The sequence below is a fragment of the Notamacropus eugenii genome, chromosome 4 (genome assembly GCF_028372415.1).
Source record: "Notamacropus eugenii isolate mMacEug1 chromosome 4, mMacEug1.pri_v2, whole genome shotgun sequence".
Classification (NCBI taxonomy): domain Eukaryota; kingdom Metazoa; phylum Chordata; class Mammalia; order Diprotodontia; family Macropodidae; genus Notamacropus; species Notamacropus eugenii.
This window is the reverse complement of record NC_092875.1, coordinates 80,608,372-80,632,593: the sequence shown is the minus strand read 5'-3', so window position 1 is coordinate 80,632,593 and position 24,222 is coordinate 80,608,372. Positions and strand designations below refer to the sequence as shown.

Sequence of the window (24,222 nt, the reverse complement as noted above, 5' to 3'; positions counted from 1 at the left end):
TTCATTGATTCAGGTTGTGATTCAGGACTGAAAATGAGAAGATGACCACAAAACAGGAAGATTTTGATGGATTGAAATCCCAGGTAGTGGTATCAGAAAACCTTACAGGGAAAAAGTCTTTGAAAGTGAGGACAGATTAGAGGGTTACCTGGGAAACTCCACAGGCAGAGGGCTATGGAAAGAAGATAGATTTTAGACCACTTCCTGCATGCAACAAGAAAACTCTCACTCAGGATAGAGAACAGGAATGTGATAAATTTGAGAAGAGAAACAGTCCAAGGCCCATGCTTTTCAGAAACCAGAAAGTCCTAATTGAAGAGAGATTCTTTCCATGTGATATATTTTGCCAAACCTTCAAGCAATATTCCAAAGGAATTATCCAACAGAGAGCCCACATGGGAGAGAAACTCTTTAAATGCATTTATGTGAAAAGTTGTTCAGAAAGAACTCAACCTTAATAGAATATCCATGAATGCACAGTGGACAAAAAACTTAGGAGTGTAGTGAGTATGGGAAAGCCTTTAGTGCTCACTCATCCCTGATCCAACATCAGAGAATCCATAGAGAAGAAAATTAGTATCAATGTAATGTGTGTGGGAAAACCTTCAATGCCCATCCAATTCTTATTCAACTTAATAAAATTCAAACAGGGAAGAAACTCTATGAATGTGGTGAATGTGGAAAAGCCTTTATCCAGAACTCAAACCTTATTCAACATCTGACAATCCACACTGGGGAGAAACCCTATCCCAATGAACGTAGAAAAGCCTTCACTGATCACTCATACTTTATTCTTCATCAGAGAATTCACACTGGGGAAAAACCCTATGAATGCAGGAAAGCCTTTATCCACAGTTCTAACCTTATTCAACACCAGAGAATTCATACTGGAGAGAAACACAATGAGTATAATGAATGTGACAAAACCTTCACTGCATGCTCATCCCTTATTTTGCACCAGAGCGTTCATAGTGGGGAGAAGCCCATGATTGTATTGAATGTAGGAAAGCCTTTAGTGCACATTCAGTCCTTTCTCAACATCAGAGGACACACACTGGTGAGAAACCCTATAAATGTAGGGAATGTGGCTGCGGGGGGATGGCCAGAGTCCCTGAGTGGTTCAGTGAAGCTGTGACAAAGAAAAGAACAATGAGTCAGGAGGGGAAAGTAAACAACAATTCCCATTTATTAACTGAGGCCAGGGGTTTATATAGACCCTTACAGGTAAGCAAACAAGGAGATTCCCATGAGAATATTTTTAATTTGCTGTTTAGACTTCCCAATCTAGTCTCTGTTTCCCAGGGTAGTTATCTTCAGGAACTCCTGTCTCTTCACTCAAGGTCCTTGTACTCTGCATGTTCTCTAGGTTTCCATGGATATATCAAAGCAAGAGGTCATGGAGAGCCATAACAGATGTTTGGGAACACAGATTGTAGAGCAGGCTTCAGAGAAACTCTGGCCTGGACTTTACCTGCCCTCCACCTTGGCCCTCAACATGTGGCAAAGCTTTTAATGCACTTTCATCTTTTATTCAGCATCATAGAATTCACACTGGTAAGAAACCCTATGAGTGTAACCAATGTGGGAAAACCTTCCATTGTATCTCTAGTCTTAGTATCAGCAAACTCCTAACCAAGAGAAGCACTATGAATGTGATACCTATAAAAAGAACTTCAGGGAATGCTCCTCTTTTGTTCAGCATTATAAAAATCACTATGGGACAAAACTTCATGAATTCAGTGATTGTGGGAAAGTCTTTAATCAGATCTCCCAATTCAGTCAACAGCAGAGAATACACAACAGAAAAAAAACTATGAATGAAATACATGTGGAAAAGGCTTCAGTGCCTGCTCAGCCTCCATTCAACACCATAAAATCCACACATTAAGGAAATTAGGAATGTAACAAAGGGACTGGTAAGAGGCAAACTTGGCCCATGTGTTCCATCAGAAAATGGTAAAAATCAGAGAGTATCCAGACCTCTGTCTTTATGCCACTCCATTTGGGGCCAGAATCTGACAGCTTCTCCAGCCATAATGATGCAGAGGAAGAGGCAGGTGATCACTAAGACCTGAAAATAGTTCTGCCTTCAGTCATTCTTCCTAGAAAGAGTTTTCTTTTAACTGTTTTGCTAACCCCAGAATCTGAAATTGTGGACTGAGCAAAAATGGGAAGAGAGATCCCAAAATATTTCCCATTGAAGTAAAGCCTTTAATCTCCTATGGAGAATAAGACCAGAGTCCTTATTTTCCTATGAAGGTCTATCAGGATGGGACAGGAATCTCAGATCCATATGTTTTGCTTTTGGCACTGAGCACTACAGGGAAATTTAGGCTGATGTTTTCTCAGTTATTTCTCTTGATCTTTATGGAATCATTTTTGGAAAGGTTGAAATTGAACTCCTAACTGGGGGAGAGCCAGGCCTATGTGGTCACAGTGTGAAGCCATAACAAAGTAAAGAACCCTGGTAGGTGAACTGGAAGGAGGGCAAAACTTCTATAAATAGTTCTGTATAGTGGAATATCACAGGTACAAAGGAACAGAGATCATTCACTCTGGCCCCATCTCACTTCACAGGTGCATTGCTTATTCTTGAAGGGATTTGTTCACATGGTTCATCTAGTTAGAGGCACATGTCAGACAATACCTGACATTTACCTTTCTCTCATACTGAACCAGGAATATTTGACATTTGTTATAGAACCAACCCTGTTTTTCTTAAGATTTATAACAGCATCATTACAACCAAACTTTATTTCATACTTCTCTGGATTTCAAGTAAATAACAACTAGTAAACTGAACTTCTAGACTCTCTATTATAATGATGGCCAAATTTTTCTTAAAATAAAACAGTTAATTCTATATGGCACTAAAATGGTCTTCCAAACAAGTCCAGAAGCATATCTGGATATGACCTATGTAAAGCACTTTGTAAATCTTAAAGAAAAGAAGAAAGCAGAAATTTAAATCAATAAAATAGTAAATGAAGTTAAATCACAGGAAAACCAGAAAAAAATGAAAAGTATAATCAGAACATATTATGGATAGTATATGTATGATAACACAACTGAGAATACAAAAGAAATAGAGAAATATCTTCAAAAATATAAAATACTCAACTATCAGGATACCAGATAGAGATCTTAAATAATCAGATCTTAGAAAAAGAAATAGATCTATTTTGTAAGGAGACAAACAAACAAAAAAGTTGGTCCTGATGGATTCACAGAAGAATTACATCAAATTTTTAAAGAAAAATCAATATCCATATTTCACAAATTACTCTAAAAAATTGAAAAAGAAAGCCACTACCAGAATCCTTTCTGAGATAAATATAGTCCTAATCAGGGAAAGATGAAATACAGAAAAAAAACTATAAGCTAATATCATTAATGAACTTTCATTCAAAAATTTTAAAGGAAATCCTAATAGACTAAAGTGATTTATATAAGAAATCATTCATTATGACCAAATGGGATTTGTGCCAGGGTGGCAAGGATAATTCAACATTAGGAAAACAATTAACACATATTAAAAAACCATAACATCCAAAACCACATGAGCATTTTAATAGATGCAAGAAGTCTTTGACAAAGTATATCATTCTTTTATGCCTAACATTCTACAATGTTTTGGTTTAACCAACTTTTTTAATATCAATAAAAGTATCTCAAACCAAAGGCAAGCATCATATGCAAAGGAGAGATACTAGACTCTTTTCCAATAAATATGGAAGTAAATCAAGGATACCCTCACTTCACACTATTATTTAATATAGTTCTAGAAATGCTAACAATAGCAATAAAACAAGAGAAAAAAAGGAATAAAGAGAGATAAAGAAAAGATAAAACTATTTTTTTTTGTTGTTCATATGATGGCTTAGTTGGAAAATCTTAGAGAAATCAGAAAAGATATTAATGGAGAAAACAGCTTGAGCAAGAGTAGGGTATAAAATAAATCATCAAGAATCAGTGTTTCTATATAATGATAAAAACACAAGAAATAATGGGAGGGAAATATTATTTGAAATAACTACAAAATGCATAAAATATCTAGGGACTGACCTCCAAAAGCACACAAAGGACTTATGTAGATTCAATTACAAAGTGCCATTTAAAGAAATAAAGAACAGCTGAAGCAGCTGGAGGACTATCCAGTGCTCATAGCTAGGCTGTGCCTACATAATAAAAATGACAATACAATCAAGATAAATGAACACTTTTAATACTATACCAATCAAATTACTAAGGGGAGACTTTTACAGAACTTAATAAAACAGAAACAAAATTAATTTAGAAAAACAACATATCTAGAATATCAAGGGAAATTATGAAAATAAATAGAAATCCCCTTCAGGGGAACAGCACTTCCAGATTTCAAACTATATACATATATGTGTGTGTGTGTGTGTGTGTGTGTGTGTGTGTGTGCAGCAATCATCAAAATTGTCTGGTATAAGTTAAAGAATAGAAAGAAAGATCAATGGAACAGATTAGAACAGAGAGATTTAGAAATAATAGAACTCAATATTCCAGTATGTGACAAAGTGAAAACATAAGTTATCTGGAAAAAAATTTTTTTTTTAACAAGTCAATGAAAATAAGCATTGTACTTTTATCACTGAGATCACCATCTTTTCCTAAGGAAGAATTGGGAGCTGTCCAAGGTCTCTCACACCAAGTGCAGAGTCACATATAGAAATCTGCCTGTCACTGCATGTGTAGCACATGTAGGGAAGATTTTTATTTTATTTTATTTAAATATATAATTTATTTACTTTTCAGTTCTCCACATTCACTTCCACAAGAATTTAAATTCAAAATTTTCTCCCCATCTCTCCCCACTCCCACCCCACGACAGCATTCACCCCATCCATCCCTTCCTCCAGTCTGTCCTCCCTTCTATTACCCTTCTTCCATTTCCCTTCCCCTCTATTTTCCTGTAGGGCAAAATAGATTTCTATACTTCATTGTCTATATAGCTTAATTTCCAGTTGCATGCTCTTTTGTGGGGAATGTACTGGTGTTGTAGCTTTAATTGCCTTTTACATCTGTGGCCTTGTCTTGTTCTTTGCCTTTCACTTTCCACTAGAAGAAGGCCATGGCAGGGCCCAGGTTGGGGTGGAGGGTGGGGGGGTGGGGAGGTGGGGGGGTGTGGAAGGGGAGGCGAGAGAACTCGCGAGGAGCTCCCTTCATTCAGTGACGGGTCCCCCGCCAGAGGGAGAGCCGCGGCTCCCCAACTAATCCCATAGAGGCTCCTTCCTGTCCACGCAGCCGCCGGCGCCTTCCACTGCCTGGGCAGCTTCTTCAGCCACGATAGCAGCCTCTGTATTCTGTCTTCTTTCAATGGATGGGGGAGAGGTAGGAGGGATAAAGGTGAATACTTGATAATTTAAGAATATAATAATAATTTAAAATTTTAAAATGACTCAATAGCTCTCTCCTGTAGTTGAGTCCCTAGCCAGGGATCACAGCAATGGAATGAGGAGGTATGGTTACACAATTTTCCATGTAAAAAAATCTGGGTGTTTTACGTACAGCAAACTCAATGTGAGATGTCAGTAAAAAAAATATCCTAAAGTGCTTTTAGGTTGCACTAGGAGATAGCCTGATAGCCTGGCTACACAATATTGTTCAAAGACCTGTTCTTAAGTATGGTATTTGGTGTGGGACACCATATTTTATGGAGGGCACTGAAAAAGGGAAAGTGCCAAAAGGAAGAGATCCAGCCAATTAACATCCAGGATGACGGATAATCTTGAGTTCAAACCCTAGGAGAACTGGTTGAATGTACTAGAAAAGTTTAGCCTAGAAAAGAGAAGATTTGTGGGGACATGACAGCTGCCCCCAAAATTCTGAAGGGCTGGCATGTTAACAATGGATTAGACCTGCTCCATATGGCAGAATAAGGAACAGAAGCACAGATTCAAAGAACTGGAAGGCAGCTCAGCAGCCACTTAGTCCAACATGAACAGGATTCACACTATAAAATAACCAACAAGTGGTGACCTGCGCTCTGCTGGAAGACTTCCAAGGAGGGGGGAGCCCAGCGCCTCTAAGGCAGTCCATTCCACTTTGGGATAGTTCTCATTGTTAGGAAATTTTCCTAACATTAAGCCTAAATTTGCCACTTCACAGCTTCTACCCATTGCCCCAGGTTCTGCCCTCTGGAGCCAAAGAGAAGGAGTCTCCTTAACGTGACAGCCCTTTATACACTTGACTAAAGCTATTAGGTTGCACCCTTCCCCCGCAGGTGACATGGGCTTTTGGAGCCTCTTCATCCTGGTTGCCCTCCTCTGGTCATATCAAGGTCTTTCTTACACCATGATGCCCAGAAGAGAACACAGTCCTGCAGAAGGGCTTTGACAACAGCAAGTTCAGGGCTTCTCTCACCTCCCTCCTCCTAGAGGCTCTGCCTCTCCAGATGCTGCAGCTCAAGACCTTCCTGGGTGCACCAGGTAGAAATGACATGGATGCAAGTTTCATCTAGGAGTGAGAAAAATGTCTTCATATAGCTTTCCTCAAATGGAGCAGCCTGTTCTGAGAGGGAGGGGAGGCTGGAAGACCCCTGGTCAGATAGGTCGTAGGGGGGACCTTTGTCCAGAAGCAGGGTGACACCCTAACAGCCCTGCCAACTCTGACCCTTGGAATGGTCTGAGGATCCAAGGAGGGAGATGTGGGACCGAACCACCGAGATGGGGAAGCCTCCCTGCAGCCTAGAGAGGCCACCTGGGGCGGAAGTGGAAGGAGCACTTCCTGTGTGGGTGGGCCTCACCCTTGGTCAAGTTCTGCTCTGACAATCCAGGCTGTTTCTGGAGTGGAGAGTGAGTCTGGGCCCGGGGCAGGGGCGGGGCCCGAGTTCTCTTCCCCTCCCCTCCCTGGGTGTCCTCCCTCATCTTCCTCAGGCTTGGAGGATTCATGCTGGACCGAATCCGGATTAGATAGGAGAGACGGAGGAACAGAGATGGGTGGCATCCCCAAGTGACACAGGACAGATGGAGGGGACAGACAGACAGGGACCGGCCCCAGAGCGACACAGGACAGGCTGGAAGGACAGAGTGACAGCATCTGGTATCTTAGGATAGACTGCAGGGACAGAAATGTGGATCAGCCCCTGGTGACAAAGGACAGATTGAGGGGTCAGACACAGAGACCAACTCCTGGTGACACTGGACAGGCTGAAGGGACAAAGAGTCAGCATCAATTGACACAAGATAGATGGAGGGGACAGAGAGAAAGGGACCAGCCTCTATTGACACTGGACAGTCTGGAGGGATAGACAAGGACAGCTCTGACCCAGGTGACATAAGACAGAGACAGGACCAATATGACCCTGGCAACAGAGGACAGACAGAAATAGCACAGGCATTTCACCACAGCTAGGCTCAGAAAGGACAGACTCAGGATTCAGGAAGCCAAGATCACACAGGACAGATACTCAGGGAGCATCCAGTGTGTCCAGAGCACTGAGTCAGACTGGATAGACACACAGCATGGTCAGTCAGTTGCCCCCACAGACCTAGATCACACAAGACAGACAGAATAGCTGCCCTAACCTCCCATCCCCATCTCACTCTCAGGCCCTTTTCTCAAGGACACTATGGGTGTGAAGGTAACAAGCGCATATCTCTCCCCAAGTTAGCAGTGTCCTGAGAAGGGTAGACTTATTGTCCGGCTGAGCCCAGCCTTGGGACGTCTTCCTGTCGTCTCAAACTCTATATAAGTCAAAGGTTTCACTCAAATACTGTAGAAAAAGCTAAGGAGATTCCAAGAGAAGGAGCTGGTCAGGGAAAGAAGATTGTTTGGAAGGAGGAAAGAATATTTTGCATGTAGGAAACCTAGGTAGAGGCAGACTGTTTTCAGGCCATATTGCTTTCCAGTGTACAAAGAAGCTCTTAGTCAGGGATCTTGGCTTCCCCTGCTGGGGTGGCCTCTTACAGACACTTGACAAGGTCCATAGTCTCTTGCCCCTCACAGTTGGTGGCACTGTGAACCATTCATGCTAACAGTTTGCAGGGCAAACCAACTATCATGAGGACTGTCAGTCCTAGGACTGTGTTAATCATTTTGTTGTGTACTTCCTCCCTGCTGTGTGTTGTGGCAGCAGTAAAGCAAGGGACAGGGCTGTTCTGGGGCCTCCCTGAATTCTATCTGTTTTCTATCTGGCATGTTCTACACTCAATGGGCAAGATCTTCTTAGTCATGACTGTGGTTCTGCTCTCTGCTTTCTTTGTCCATGGCAAGTAATATTCCCAGGGGCAGCTAGATGGTTCAGTGGATAGAGTCCTGGACCTGGAGTCAGGAAAACTTAGTTCAAGTCACAACCCTGTTTGCCTCCATTTCCTCATCTGTCAAATGACTTGGAGAAGAACATGGCAAACCATTCCAGTATCTCTGCTGAGAAATCCTCAAAATGGTGTGATGAAAAGTAGGACATGAGTGAAACCACTCAAACACAAAAAAATTACGTTCTCAGACAAAATTCTTCACCTAAAATAATAATACTAGCTCCCTGGTATGTTTCCAAGTGCACTCCTCACAATAATTCTGTAAGATAATGTGAGCACTGTTATCCCCATTTTACAGTGGGATCTGGGAACAGCGATGACAGATTTGAGAGGCAGAGGGAAGGGATTTAGCAAGGGTGACATAATTCAGAAACAGCAGAGCAAGGTGGTGAAATTGAGCCTCTCCTGACCATGAGTCCTGTGCTCTTTCTCCAGCTTCCCCAGAGCAGAGCAGGTGGCCAGGCCCACAGCAGTGGGGGTTGGAGGGAAGTGAGTCTTCCCATTGCACCAATGCTGAGGGGTGAGAAATCCCAGGGTGAACTAATGGGAGAACCTTGAGATACAGATAGTCCCTCTGCATTCCTTTCTCTCCCCTCAGGCTTGCTGGTTCCTCGGGTTCCTGCTGATTGTCCAAGATGAGCCCAGGAGACCAAGTGATAGTGGCCAAGCCCTTGCCCCCTGGGTCCCAGGTGAGATGTCCTTCCTGAGAGTCCATCACTGCTCTGGTCCCTCACCCAGTTTGACCTCACCTCCTTTTCTCAGCTTTTTGGCTCAGTGACCTCCCCATACAAGGCTCTGGGCCCCATTTCCAAGGAGACACATTATGTTATGGAGGACTAGACAGGAAGTGAAGAGATCTTGTCTATAGACCTTCCTACCACTGATTAACTATGTGACCTTGGATTAGTCTCTCTTTAGATAAGCCCACATCTCTGGGCCTCAGTGTCATTATCTGCAATTATCTGCAACAGTCTCTAAGGTTCCTCCCAGCTCTGTCATGCTGTGACTTCTTTCCTCTGGGCCTCCACACCTTCCAATTCTAATAGAGTTTGCAGACACAGGCCCTGGGACCTCCTAGGACTCCCAGCTCTGTGTTCTTGATCTCTGTTTGGGAGGGAGTAAGGAGGAGGTCCCTTTTCAAGCCTCTTCTCTACTGGCCCCTAGGATGCCTGGCTGCAATGTCATTTAATGACAGCTCCAGCCCACATCCCTGGCAGCCTGCTGAGCTAAGTTTCTCCTCTCTGACCTGGAACAGTCAAGGTCACTTGGCAACCTCTACATACATACATACATACATACTAAGAGCCTTGATGCACACAAAATCTCTCCTGGTTTTCCAGATTCACCTGCATGCCCTTGCATATATACAAACACATACTTCGATTATTTACACCTTCCTTCCCCTTAAACTGCCATACCTGCCCTCCTACAGTCCCCTTGTGGCTGAGCCCTGGGCCTACATGTAGGCCTTCAGTAGTCCTGTGTTGTTGTTTCAGGTGTCTGTGACATTTGAAGATGTGGCAGTGTACCTAAGTCAGGAGGAGTGGGCCTGCCTGGGCCCTGCTCAGAGGGTTCTCTATAAGGATGTGATGCTGGAGAATTATGGGAACCTGGTCTCACTGGGTAAAGTCTCTCCCTTCCCTTTCTCACCTAGGACCCCATACCTGACCTCCTTGCCTTTCTGACTTGTGAAGCGCCACACCTCAGAATGCAGGAGCAGAGATTCCTAATCTCATCCAGATTCAGAGACAGGGAGTTTTTCCTCTAAGTTCCTGGACCCTAGGCTTCCTCACCTTCTCTGAGTCAGAATCTTCCCTCTCCTTGATGCCTGAATCCCAGCAGTTCTCACCCAGGGTTTAGTACAGATGCTCCAGTAGGTGAGACTGTTGTACTTTTGTGGTAGGCCTAGGACAGTTGAGGTAATTGCTTTTCCCTAGCAAGATTACCAACTCTTCTGTCCAGGATAGTCCAATGATGATACCTTTCCAGAGGTACACAGGCTTTCCTTGAGTCTTCTTGTCATGGCCTCTCTGTGGATACTTCCCTTCTCCCTCCTGCTGTTTGCACACCCAGGGAGTTAGGCCTATTTCCTGTTCCCAGCATACATAAATCACCATATCAGGTTTCTTTCTCCATAAGCAGGATTTCCAGTGTCCAAACCTGACATGATCTTCTGGCTGGAGCGAGGGGAAGAGCCATGGATTTGCAACATGCAGCAGAGAGAAAAAAGAGGTGTTCTGAAAGGCAGCTGCTCAGGTGAGTGAGGAAGAGTCTTTACTCTGTTGGTCATTCGACGCCATGGTAAAAGTATGCATTATGGGATGATTTTCATCATTGCGGCTTAGGGTCACTCCCTAACCATCCTGGTTTCCCTGGAGTGGTGTCTAGATATCTTAGTGCACAGAGAACTCACTGAGTCACCAGTAGCAATGACAGCCATAGAAAGCTTCAGCTTTACTGAGAGAAGCTTAGAGTCCAGAATATGGGAGATGATAGTCCTGCTGTGTTCTGCCCCTAGTAGACCACACCTCCAATGTGGTGTTCAGTGCAGAGTGTCCAGAAGAAGGAATTCCTTGAAGGAACTAGTAAGCTGGGGGACATCTTAGCTGTCTATAAATATGTGAAGGGAAGGCTGTCATGTACAAGAGAATTAGGTGTGTCTTCTTTGGCCCAAAAGAGTATAACTAGGAATAGTGGGTAGACATTTCAGAGATGGAGATTTAAGCTAGAGAGATGACATAGAAACCTTCATCATGATTAATACAGTCCAGAAGTAGACCGGGCCACCTTGGAAGGGTGGGGAGGTGCTAGTTCCTCTTCACTAAAAGACTTCAAGCAATGACTGGATACCCTTTTGTTGGGAGTGTCATCAAGGAGGTTCTCCATCAGATTTCAGATGGACCACATGGCTTCATCCAACTTGGAGATTTTCTGAATCTATCTGAGTGGCTTTATGTGAATAGTTTTGCAACGTATAACCTCAATGAGCTGATCAGAAAGTTTACAGACAAACCTCTGTCCCTGTTGAGGTGAAACTATATGCCTGTTCCAGACACCCAGACATTCTCAGACACCATCTTCCTAACTGACTGTTTGCTTTTAAGGCCTGTCATTTCCTGACCATAAATTCAAAGTGCCTGCTAATTTGCCTGATGGAGAAAGAACACTGGACTTAGACTTAGGGAGCCTGTGTTCAAATTTTCCCTCTTTTACTTACAACCTCTTGTACCCTGGACAAGTCACCTCAGTCTCTTAGAGCAAGGCAGACTAGGTGATTTCTGAAGTCTTTTTGAACTTCAAAACCCAGAACAGCACAATGTTTGCTAGGTGCCTTTTGCTGTATTTGTACTTAGTGTCTTGAGTATATCCAAAAACCCTTATGCAAAAAGTAATCAGCTTTCCTCTGCCATAACTTGCCAAGTCTACAGAAATCCGAATTTCCAGCTCTTTTTTTTAATCTCTGCCTTTTTCTCTGCTTTTCATGCTTGTGTCAGGGACTGGCTTCTTTGCTGTGCCACCATCTTGCCTTGTGAGGAGCCCAGAACCGAATGTAGCAGCAGTCCAGGTGTGAGTGATGCTACTGCACCAAGGCAGTGGCAATGGCAGAGTAGGGAAAAGGAATATTTTAAACATGTTTTGAAGGGAAAAATTAGGAGGCCTTGGCAACAGATAAGGCAGTGGGAGAGAATGAAATGTTGAGGATGACGCCTAGGTTGTGAGACTGGAGGACTATTGAACAGACTGAGCTTAGCTTTTAGTCAATCAAAATCAGTACAAGTTGTTTATAAAACTATTTCTTAGTCACCTGTTTCTCACTCTTGTACTTGTGCAATTAATTTTTTTTAAATTCAAGTTTGGGGCTTTTTATTTATCCTCAGTGAATTTCATTTAGTTTGATCTGATTTATCATTCTAGTTTGGCACAAACTTTCCATGTACTGATTCTGTCATCTCACAGATTGGATTTCCCACTTAGTTAGTTTTTTTTAATCATCTGTGGAGTTGATAAGCATGTCCAGTTTTTTCCAATCAACATCTAGACTGTCTCTTGCATCTGATCCATCCTTTAAAGTCTTCACTGTAGCCATGCTTATTTAGCAACTCATCTCTTCTCTCCTTGATTGTTGTAATAGCTTCCTAATTGGTATTTCTGGTCTTTCTCCTTCACTACCTATTTTTCTCATTGATACTTGTGTCATCTTCCTACCTGGCTTCTGTAATCATCCCATTGCTCTAGTTAAAGACTTTCAGTGGTTCCCCATTGTCTGCTGAATAAAGTATAAACTCTTCGTTCTGGCCTTCCTGGCCCTCCACAGTCTAGCTCCTATCTACCCTTCCAACCTCATATTGCTCCCCTTCATATCTTTTATGTTCTGTTTTTATGTTCACATGTCTGTTTATGTGAATCTCGTCCATTCTTGGCCTGTGCTCATGCCTACAAAGGACTCCCCAACAACCCTATCTCCACTGAGGTCCCTCATTTCCTTCTAGACTGAACTCTATGAGCCCTTCCCCCAAATAAAAGTAATCTCTCTCTCTTCCCCTTTTTTATAACACTTGCTTGGAACTGCCTCCTCCCATTTCTCATATCTTTTGCATTTAATATGTTCTCCTTTTTATCAGTTATTTTTGTACATGTTTTCTTCCCTGTTATGTAAGTTTTTATAGTATGATCCTTGTCATATCTATCTCTGTATCCCTCTCACCTCCTGCATAGTACCTAGCGCTATTAGCATGAGGCACGGTGAATCGAACATGTGGACTTGGAGTCATGAAGGCTTGAGTTTAAATCTTGCCTCTGACACCAAGCTGTGTGACCCTGGGAAATTCTCTTAGTTTATGTATGCCTCAGTTTCTTCATCTGTAAAATGAGAAGAATAATAGTACCTACCTCCCAGGGTTGTTGCAAGGGTAAAATGAGATTGTGTTTGTTAAGGGCTTTGTAGACCTTAATGTGATATGTACATGATAGCTGCTGTTGTTGTGGTTATGTGCTTAATAACTGCTTCATTGAAATTGGTAATAATAACTAGTTAGACTTCATATGTGCTTTGCATGTGTTATCTCATTTCATGAAATGAAAATGCTATAACTTATCCATGGCAGAATAGGATTATGGGAAAGGAGGAAAGCCAGAATTTTTAGATTAAAAAGTTCCACTGATTAAAAGAATTTTGTGTCTATTCCCTCTTCTTCTGCCCACAAACTAAAAGAGAACCTCTCCCAGTCACCTGGGCATACCTGAATGCTCATATCCCAGGTCCTTGGTTTTTTGCCTGCCTCTACCTTTCCCATCTTCCATCTCTGACATTTCCTCATTTCCTCTTCACAAAGCCTATTTTCTTGGTCATTTTCATTGGATTGTAGGCTTGTTGCCCATTAAAATCCTTGGAGACTTGTCTTAATCCTAGATCCAACCTCCATAATCCTTTTCTTTTTTCCCAAGGCCCCCTTGGGTTGACTTGGTGTCTTCTGACTGCTAACCACCTATTTTCCTTCCATGCCCTTTGTGGAATGGAATATGGTTTCACATGATCTTTATCCTACCTGTCTCTTCTTGAAGCAAACACAAGGTCCTCTTGAGATCTTCCAAGAGTTATTGCTTCTAGTAACTACATTGAAAGAGTTTCATTTATTTAATCAATAAGTAAACTTTAAAGTAAGAATTCTTTAAATTTTAAAATAATAGTTATTGGTGGTGTTTACTAGACTTCTTTCTTAGTTAACCTCTTCATAGATCCATTTTCTCATGCCTGCCATTTGGAATAGTTATTCCTAGATCCCTACCTTCCATGTTCCATGCCCTTCCCTCATACTACTGATTTTCTTGCCCTATATATACCCAATGTATACTAAAGGTAGATACTTGAGTCCATCAAGAGCTCAAAGATTCTTTTGTCCAGGGAATTCCAAGCTGCTAGTCTCTACCTCAGCATCTTACTTCACACAAGAAATATAACACTGATATATTTCCATTCCTATTCCATGGACTCTCTTCAGTCACTGGGATCACTTTTGCTCTCTGTGACCACCATTTCTACCACTACCTAGCTTCTTTTGTGCCTTTTACCTTCTCTCATCTCTCAACTCTCTTTTACCCTGAACTCTCTTCATGTTCTTGGACTACCTTTCTTCTAAGGTCAGTGTACTCCTTGCTCTCTTCCCCTACTGTGAGACTGATCTCAGAATATTTCAATATCACATACTGCTAGGAAATAATTTTTAATGTATATTTTCATCTTCCTAACCCAATATTTTCTTTGTCGTAGAATAAAAACCAGGTGACATTTACCTTTTGATTTTATCATTTCAGATTGTGCAGCCAGCATTCAGAACATAGAGCCATCTCTAAAGAATGAAATTTCAGAAGAAATCGAATCACAGTGGTTAAAAGCAGAAAGAATCACAAGGGGTGTTTCCAAGGGACAGAGGTTTGGGAGAGCCTGGGCAAGTGAGGCCATGTTATGCAGAAATGATGAAAGCCACACTGTGAAGAAATGGAAGAAATCTCTTTCCAAACAAAATAGTTTCAGGCCAATGTTAATCATCCAGGAGAAAATCTCCATAGTAGAAGAAGAGCAGAAATATGACAGTTGTGGAAGTAACTGCAATCTGAATTCAAACAGCATTTCATCCAAAGGATTTCCTGTAAGAGAGGAACTCTCTCAATGTGATACACATGATCAAAACTTCAATCATAATTCCCATGTTAAGAATATATCTGAAAAACCATGTAAATATAATAATTCTGGAAACTTCTTCAGTTATAATTCAACCTTTAATGTATATCAGAGAATTCATTCTGGAGGGAAATCTCATGAATGTAATGAATGTGGAAAAGCCTTCAAAGGCAGTTCTACCTTTATTAGACATCAAAGATGTCACACTGGAGAGAAGCCCTGTGAGTGTAATGAATGTGGGAAAACCTTCTTTCAGATTTCTAAGCTTATTCAGCATCAGAGAATTCATAGTAGAGAAAACTCCTATGTATGTAATGAATGTGGGAAAGACTTCAGGCAGAGAACAAAACTTGTTCGACATCAGAGAACACATAATGGAGAGAAACCTTATGAATGCAGTGAATGTGAGAAGTCCTTCAGACAGAGTGCACATCTTCATCGACATCATAGAATACATAACTTTCAACATAATGAAAGGAAATCCTATGAATGTGGTGAATGTGGAAGAACCTTCAGTCAAAATGCACATCTCATTCAACATCAGAGAATTCACACTGGAGAAAAACCCTATGAATGTGGTGAATGTGGCAAAGCCTTCAGTGCACGATCCACACTTATTCAACATCATAGAATTCACACTGGAGAAAAACCCTATGAATGTAATGAATGTGGGAAAGCTTTCAGGCTGAGAACACAACTTATTGAACATCAGCGAATTCATACTGGGGAGAAACTATATGAATGTAATGAATGTGGAAAAGCTTTCATTCAGAGCTCTAACCTGATTCACCATTATAAAAAATGCCATGGAGAAAAACCCTATGAATGCAATGAGTGTGGGAAAGCCTTCAGTGAACCCTCAATCCTTATTGAACATTACAGAATCCATACTGGAGAAAAACCTTATGTATGTAATGAATGTGGGAAAGCCTTTGTCCAGAGCTCAAACCTTAGTCAACATCAGAGAATTCATACTGGAGAAAAACCCTATGTATGTAATGAATGTGGGAAAGCCTTCAGGCAGAGAACACACCTTCATCGACATCAGAGAACACATAATGGAGAGAAACCTTATGAATGTAGTGAATGTGGCAAATCCTTCAGTGCACAATCCACACTTATTCAACATCAAAGAATTCATACTGGAGAAAAACCCTATGAATGTAATGAATGTGGGAAAGCGTTCAGGCAGAGAACAAAACTTATTGAACATCAGCGAATTCACACTGGAGAAAAACCCTATGAATGTAATGAATGTGACAAAGCCTTCAGTGCACGATCTACACTTATTCGACATCATAGAATTCACACTGGAGAAAAACCCTATGAATGTAATGAATGTGGGAAAGCCTTCAGCCAGCGAACACAACTTACTGAACATCAGCGAATTCATATTGGGGAAAAACCATATGAATGTAATGTGTGTGGAAAAGCTTTTAATCATAGCTCCAATCTTATTCACCATCAGAGAATTCACACAAAACCATAATCTTATGAGTTAGATCTTTCAAAAATTTCTTTAAAAAATTATTCAGCTCACATAGTTTAACTCTCTTGAGTCTCTCTGTGGATGGGCCAGTGTAATATTCAATTATTATTAACCTTTTAAATGTATTTATGATTGGAGAAGGAGGTGAAAGAGTAATACAGAAGAGTCCAGTAAATGCCTTTTAGCCAAGGGAACTTTTATTGCACTGATACTCATAGCTTAGTACATATGCCTTTTCCCCTTTACCCATGCTGTGCCTCAGTCAACATTAACTTTAGATTGACTTGGAAATCTAGAAATATGAACAGGGAATTGGGGCAACAAGTTACTGCATCCAAGAGTTGGAGGATGATGTCATCCAAGAAGTGGCTTCTCTTTTCTACTTTTGTTTTCCTCAAAGGACTCCAAAGTCTAGCTGATCTTCAGGGGAACAGGTAGAAGATAGGGGAAGGAGAGGAGCAGAGTATATAGAATGATTATAAGTCAACCTTAGAACTGAATTATTCATCTTCTTCCTGTCATTTTCTTTCCTAGCTTCCTCATTTCCATAAATTGCACCAATATAATCCTAGTTACTTGGATTCAAAATCTCAGGGTTGTTTTTGATGCTTTTCCTCTTTTTTATCAGTTAGTTAACATTTATTGAGCTTCTGTAAGGTACTGTATGAGACATTATAGGGGTGTAATGGTAATTTAAATGGGATGAACTTTCCCATGCAGTAATAGGCCCATGTGACCCAAATGGAAGACTGAGTCACATGAGCCTGTGGTGGAAGGAGCTTGCTGAATGGGTGGACCAGTAAGGGATGGAGTAGGAATTCAGAGCAGTCAGAGCTGGGAAAGAGAGAGCAGACTAACGTGAGTGTGAGAGATTGCTTGCAATTTTCTTTAAGGGAACCTGAGTATGATTTGTTTAAAGGAGCTGATTTGTGGGAAGGCCGCAGAAGGGGGAAGCCTTGGTGATGGTGTTGCCCTCCGCATTGTTATTGTGTATATATATTTTTTATTACTATGATGGATTTGGCTTTCTTGTATTGGGATTCAGCTTTCTGATATTTGAATAAATGTTTTGGTTCTGTTTTCTCAATGGAGAGTCTGTTGTATTTAACGATTCATAATTGTACCAGTGTATTCCTGCCTGCCATAGGCACTGTGAATATGGCAAGGGGAGAGAAAGACAATGTATTCCCTGCCATCAAGGAACTAGTATTGTCCAAGTGGGGACAATAGTTCTGGGGCCTCAAAGAGCTATTTTACCTGTTTCCTGGAGCTCTATAAGACCTTTAACTTGTGAATCATAATGGTGTGATTAATCTACCAATGGTTCTTAATCTGTGGGCACCAGACCCCTAGGTTGCTAGAGTCATTGTGAGAATTCCTGTTCATCTTATTAAATGACTTAGTATCCTAAGAAAATATACATCAGATAGACTAAATAAGTGTCTCACATATAGTATTGCTAGTTTTCAAGTGTGTGCTATTGTATTTAATGAAATACAAATTAAATTTAAAAGTTCCCTGAATCTGTAGCAGCTTTTGTCATCATGTATTTTCTTAATCAGTATATAATAATAATACAATTCATCATTTGGTGGATCTGTGAAATTTTTCAACACTAGAAAGCTAATTTCTCTCTTGACCCCAGACATCTTCTTCATTCCCTTCTTTGAGTCTTCCCTCACCCTTGCTGAAATGGCCTTCCATTGAGGTTATGCCAGTTCAAGATCATACCCCAATAGATAAATGGGTAAAGGATATGTAGGCAGTAGAAAACAATGGTACAACTACTATCATTTGGAATCTATGAAGCTTTTGATGTTAGCCTTAACTCCTTGAGACACTCAGGAAGCAGTGAAATGGAAAGATCCCTAGACTTTTTGTCTTAATCCTTATTTTCTCATTCCATTTCTTCCATCTACTAACTGAAGGACACTAGGCCATTGATTTTACCCCTCTGGGTCCCAGTTTTCCTCACTTGTAAGGTGAAGTGATTGGAATAGATAGCTGACGTTTATATACCTTTGTGAATTGCACTGATGAAATTATGTACTACCTGGTGGCAGCCCTTTGGGTGCAGGGCCTCAGATGACTGACACAGAATATATTCATTGTGGGCCCTCCTTGAAATCTGTCTAGTTTGGTAGGACCTACTGCAGAATTTCTACTCCATTGGATAGTCACTGGTGCCCAGGAGTCACCAAGGGTCACCTCTCCATTGTAGCAAGGCATCAAAATAGGATCTTAATGGGAATTTGTTCCTGACTCTTGTGATAACCACTATATTATATCTGAGACCTTCTTCCTTAAGAGTTCCTTCTCCTTCAAGGTTGTCAGCTTCTGCCCTCACTCTGGGAGTAAGCAGTATAATTTTCAGTGGGGCTGCAGCAGGAATATGTCATTTCAGGGGTCTCTGGCATTTGAAGATGTTGCTGTGTACTTCACCCAGGAGGAGTGGGACCATCTGGGCCCTACTCAGAAGAACCTCTAAAGTGATGCTGCAGAATTATAGCATCTTGATTTCCTTGGGTAAGGCTTCTTCCATGGGACTCAAACTGATAATGTGTCTGAAGGACTCAGTTGGGCTTGGGCTTAAAATTCCAGGACCAGAGATGTTCACTCCTCTCTGTACTCAGAGACAAGATATTTCTATTACCTGCTCTCAAGCTAGTAATCTGTTTGTTCTGTGCAGATTTGGAAATGAACAGCTTCGTTACATTCTCTGAGTTTGTGTATTTCTGACCCCTGAATTCTCTGTAAGTCCTGACTTCACTGCCATAAACTCAGGGTGCTCCCTAAGGGTTCAGTAAGGACATGGCCAGAACTAGGAACTTCCTATTCTCTTTGGGAGGGTGACCTCATGAAGTAACTATCTCCTGGGCACATACATCACCATTTCCTTGACTAGCCTTCTCCCCAAAGCCCCTGCCTGCAAGCACACGTTTTCCCTGAACTATCCTACCTCTAGCCATTGTGCTTCTCTTTCCCCGGTAGACCCAAAGTCTATGATTGACGTCAGGACAGCTTAGTGTACCCAGCACAATTTGCCAGGTCTAGTTTCCCTCTCTACAAACAAGATTTCCAGTAAATAAACCTGATGTGATCTCACAGCTGGAGTAATGGGATGAGCCATGGGTCCTGGATACACAGGCAGCTGAGGGTAAGCTATCCTAAGCAATGACTATTCAGGTAAGTGAGTGAATTAGGACCTTTCATTCAGTCACTGAATGCATTTCCTAAACATTTGTGTGATTTGTGTGCTGAGTAACCTTGCCCAGGATGAGTTCAAGACTGTAGAGAGCTCATTGCTAGGACATCAGAAATAATTGTAAACCAGTTAAAAGCAAAATAAGGAACAGTTTAAGATTTACCTACATGGAATCATATAATCATAGTTGAAGAGCGAGAAGGGATCTTAGCACCTAGTATCCAAGGATGAAGCCATGCAGGCAGTGGAATGAAATATTCAGTGCAGATTTTTGGAGGCATTTAGATCTGGATATTGAGAAATTGGTAGACCTAGATTGGGAGTTTCCTTCTTTGGACTTCCTTGAGGTACATCCCCACTAGTTGGATGACTTGGTCAAAAGGTGTGAACAGTTTTGTAACTTTTTTCCCCTACTTAACTTTTTTTTTTTCGTAAACATCTGGACCAATTCAAAGTTCTAGTTACTGTGTATTTGTATGCCCAACTTCGGTACATCTTTTGTCTTCTTTTCCAATTTGATGAGTATGAGATGAAACTTCAGAATTGCTTTAATTTCCCTTTCTCTTACTTTTAGTGATTAGTAGAATTTTTCCATGTGTTTAACTTTTTTTTGGCATTGAGAGAGAGGGGCTCATAATTATGGGGAGCTCTTCTGAATCCAACACATCTCAGTTTCCATTATTGCACAGTTCTTTAAACTGAGCAGAAATCAGACTTTCTGTGATGTCTGTGTATTGGTTCCAGAGTAGTGACCCCTTGGCCAAAGCCCCAGTGTAATAATCCCTCTTCCAGATAACAGTCCTACACATATTTGATAACTGATGTCATATACCCCAACCCTCAAGCCATGTCCAGTCCCTTCAACCTATGTTCTCAACAAAGCAGTTCAAATGGTTAGGAATATGCAATGCTTGTCCACTGTAGGTGCTTTGAAGAAATGTCTGTTGAATGAATCAGGAAGCTGTTTTCAGATATTCAGTTAAAATCTACCTCTGCATAACCTCCATTCATTGCTTCTAATTCTGCCCTCTGGAACCAAGCAGAATAAGGCTGATTCTTCCATATGAGAATCTTTCAAACATGTGAAAACCATTATTATCATCTTCCCACCCATGCTCATCCCTGCGCCTCCACAAAAGCTAAGAAAGAAGGAAAGGGGCAGGGGAAGAGAATGAGAGATTCCTCTTTGGGTTATATAAATATATGCACTTCTTAAACCAGTCCTCACATGGCATGATGTCAGGGCTCTTCATCCTCCTACGTTCCTTCTTGGGAATACTCTGCAGCTTATTAATATCCTTTGTAAAAATATCCTTGCTAGTATTTCACTTAAAATTTATGTATCCATATTCATTAGAGAATTTGGTCCATAGTTTTCTTTTCTGCATTTGCTCTTCCCAATTTATGTATAAGCACCATATTTGTGTTGGAAAAGGAATTTGGTAGGACTCCTTCTTTGCCTGTTTTTCCAAATATAGTATTGTAATTCATTACTCTTTAAATGTTTGACTTAAATGTTTAAATGTTCCTTGACAAAATAGTTTAAATTATATAAAAATATCCTAATGTTAGTATTGTAAAGAAAGGAAAACAGCCTAGGTTGACATGACATTTTCTTAATCATTATCATGGAGGTATTTCCTTTTCTAGATGTTCATTTAACTATTTGTTTTATGATATACTCTAGATTTTTGCCAGAAATTGAAGTCAAATTTCCTGATCCATACTTTTTATAGACTCCATCTTTCCTCCATAGGGACAAGAGTTATCCTTCACTTCTCCCATTCTCCATGGTCTTCCTTTAAAAAAAATTATTGTCACATATTATTTTAACTTGCTTCCCAATAAATTCCCTTTGTGATTATTGTTTAGTCATTCAGTCATGTTTGACTCTTAGTGACCCCATAGGCCATAGTACATCAGTAATGTCCGCAGAATTTTCTTGGCAAAGATACTGGAGTGGTTTGCCATTTTCTTCTCCAGTAAATTAATCAAATAGGGGGCAAGTCCAAGGTCACATAGCTAATAAATGTCTGAGGCAAGACTTGAACTCAGGCCTTCCTGATTCCAGGTACAATGCTTTTATCCACTGAGCTACCTCCACCCTCTGTAGTACCTTAGCATAAAACCTTTAAGCAAAACTACCTAATAGAATTCCAATGTCTTTCAAAAATTGCTGGAAGTAGCTTGGTAGTCACATCTACCTATTCATGTCAGTTCACTGGCAATTTATTGGTTGTTTACTAGTTGATTAATGATCACATAAAATATCTAAGACTGATAAATAGAAATCTACATCTTGCCGATTGGGAATTTCAAAAGTACCTAAACTATGAAGTATTTTTCTTCATAGTCCTCATTTTCTCCCTGATACTGAGACTTTTTCATCAATCTTCTCACTCTCTCCTTCCTTTTTTTTCCCCCTTTCTCCCAACTTAGCCTATTTCCTGGCCTTGATGTCACCATCCATCATTGATTCATCTTATTCTCTGTGCTCTCCCTGCCTAAGTAGGGCCATCATTCCTCCTCTCCTTGGAGTATTTGCTCACTACTCCCATTCCCCTTGCATGGTCTGTCATTATTCCATGAGCTCGTCCTCACCTCTGAATCTAAGTAGATAGATAAAACATGTACTAAGGGCTTACTATATGACAGGCACTGTGCTAAGAACTGAGTATACAAATACAAGACAGTTTCATCCTTCAATAAGCTTACAGCGTAGTAGAGACAGACAACATATAAAAGGGAGTGGGAATTGGGATGGGGACAGTGAAGTGTTATCCTAGAATTCACACTGGTGAGAAACCTGATGAGTGTAATCCATGTGGGATAGCCTTCCACTGTATCTCAAGTCTTAGCATCAGCGAACACATAACCAAGAGAAACACTATGAATGGGATATCTGTAGAAAGATCTTCAGGGCAAGCTCCTCTTTTGTTCAGCATTGTTAAATTATCTGGGAAAAAAACTCCATGAATGCAGTGATTGTTGAAAAGCCTTTAGTCGGAGTTCTCACCTAATTCAACATTAGAGAATTCATATTGAAGAAAAATCCTATGCATGAAATGATTGTAGAAAAGGCTACAGTCAGAGCTCCCAACTCAGGAAACAGCAGAAAGAAATACTATGAATGAAATACATGTGGAAAAGCTTCCATTAAACACCATAAAATTCACACATGAAGGAAATTAGGAATGTAACAAATCGACTGGTAACAGGCAAACTTGGCACATATGTTCCATCAGAAAATGGTGAAAATCAGAGAGTATCCACACCCCTATGTATGTGCCCCTTCAGTTGGGACCAGAATCTAAGAAGTTTCTCTATCCATGATGATACACAGGAACAGGCAGGTAATTACTGAGACTTGAAAATACCTCTGCCTTCAGTCGGTCTTCCTAGAAAGAGTTTTCACTTTTTTCCTAACACCAGCCTCTGAACTTGTGGACTGAGCAAAAATGGGAAGAGAGAGATCCCAAAACTTTTCCCATTCAAGTAAATTCTGTAATCTCCTATGGGGAATAGGACCATGGTCCTCCAATTCCTAAAGGGTCCTATCAAGATGGAACAGGCATCTTAGATCTAGATACTTTTTTCCTTTCAGTACTGAGAACTATAGGGAAATTTTTGCTGATCTTTTCTCAGTTATTCCTCCTGATCTTAACAGAATCATTTTTAGAAAGGTGGAAATGGAACTCCTAACCAGGGAGAGAGTCAGACCTCTGGTCACAATGTGAATCCACAACAAAGTGGACAATCCTTGTGGGTGAATTGGAAGGAGGGCAAAACTCCTATAAACAATTCTGTATCCTAGAACATCACAGGTAAAAGTGATGAAGGCTGGAAAGATAGGGGTACAGGAACTCCATGACTGGAATTCTTTGTGTGGACTGTCTGAAGAAGAATTCACAGACTCAAGCATCATTGAGGTCAAGGTGGTAAAGATTTATTACACTTTTCAGTAGGCAAGAGTTTTTAGAGAACCTGCAACCTTAGAGGGGTACAAGTAAAGTTTATATAGGATATTTTATAATAAAACATGTGCCTAATATGCTCACTAGGTGATTCAGGGTGGGATTAAGAGGTGGTTAGTTCTTAAAGGAACATGTACTTTTGGTATCTGCTTCACAGGTTATTTTGCCCAGAGTTCATCAGGAAATAGCCCGGGGTGGGGGGGAGCTACATGGAGGTGTGGTTTTAGGCCTGAAATGTCATTAAGTCAACTAGTGGTCAGGGCTGACTAAGGAATACCAGGCTGCTCTCATCAATGTCTTGTTAGACAAGATAAATGTAAGGGAGTACACATATGTCTAAGTCTAGGATACATGTGACTGGTCAGTGAGTAGTAATGTCGTTGTGACCCAGTACACAGACAGCTCAGCTCAGCAGGTTCAGAATAATAAGTGATATAGGTACAACTGGCTATTATATCAGGAAGGGAGATAAAAGTTTTGCTTGGGCATGCTATGTCTTTGGGTTGGGGAGAAACCACCTGGGATAGAGTTTTCAGGCTAGGGAGAAATGTGATTTTTAAGACAGAAATGTGATTTTAGAATTGGGG

At 41.0% G+C, this 24,222-nt stretch overlaps 1 protein-coding gene across 1 annotated transcript; it reads left to right on the top strand.

The window, feature by feature from the left end:
* The first annotated feature begins 6,773 nt into the window (after positions 1-6,773).
* Positions 6,774-17,547, top strand: LOC140500169 (uncharacterized). The gene is made up of 5 exons (XM_072602516.1): positions 6,774-6,824; positions 8,887-8,977; positions 9,785-9,911; positions 10,431-10,544; positions 14,601-17,547. The coding sequence occupies exons 2-5, from the start codon at positions 8,924-8,926 to the stop codon at positions 16,454-16,456; spliced, it is 2,151 nt and encodes a 716-aa protein (XP_072458617.1). The 5' UTR covers positions 6,774-6,824; positions 8,887-8,923; the 3' UTR covers positions 16,457-17,547.
* Positions 17,548-24,222: the final 6,675 nt, after the last annotated feature.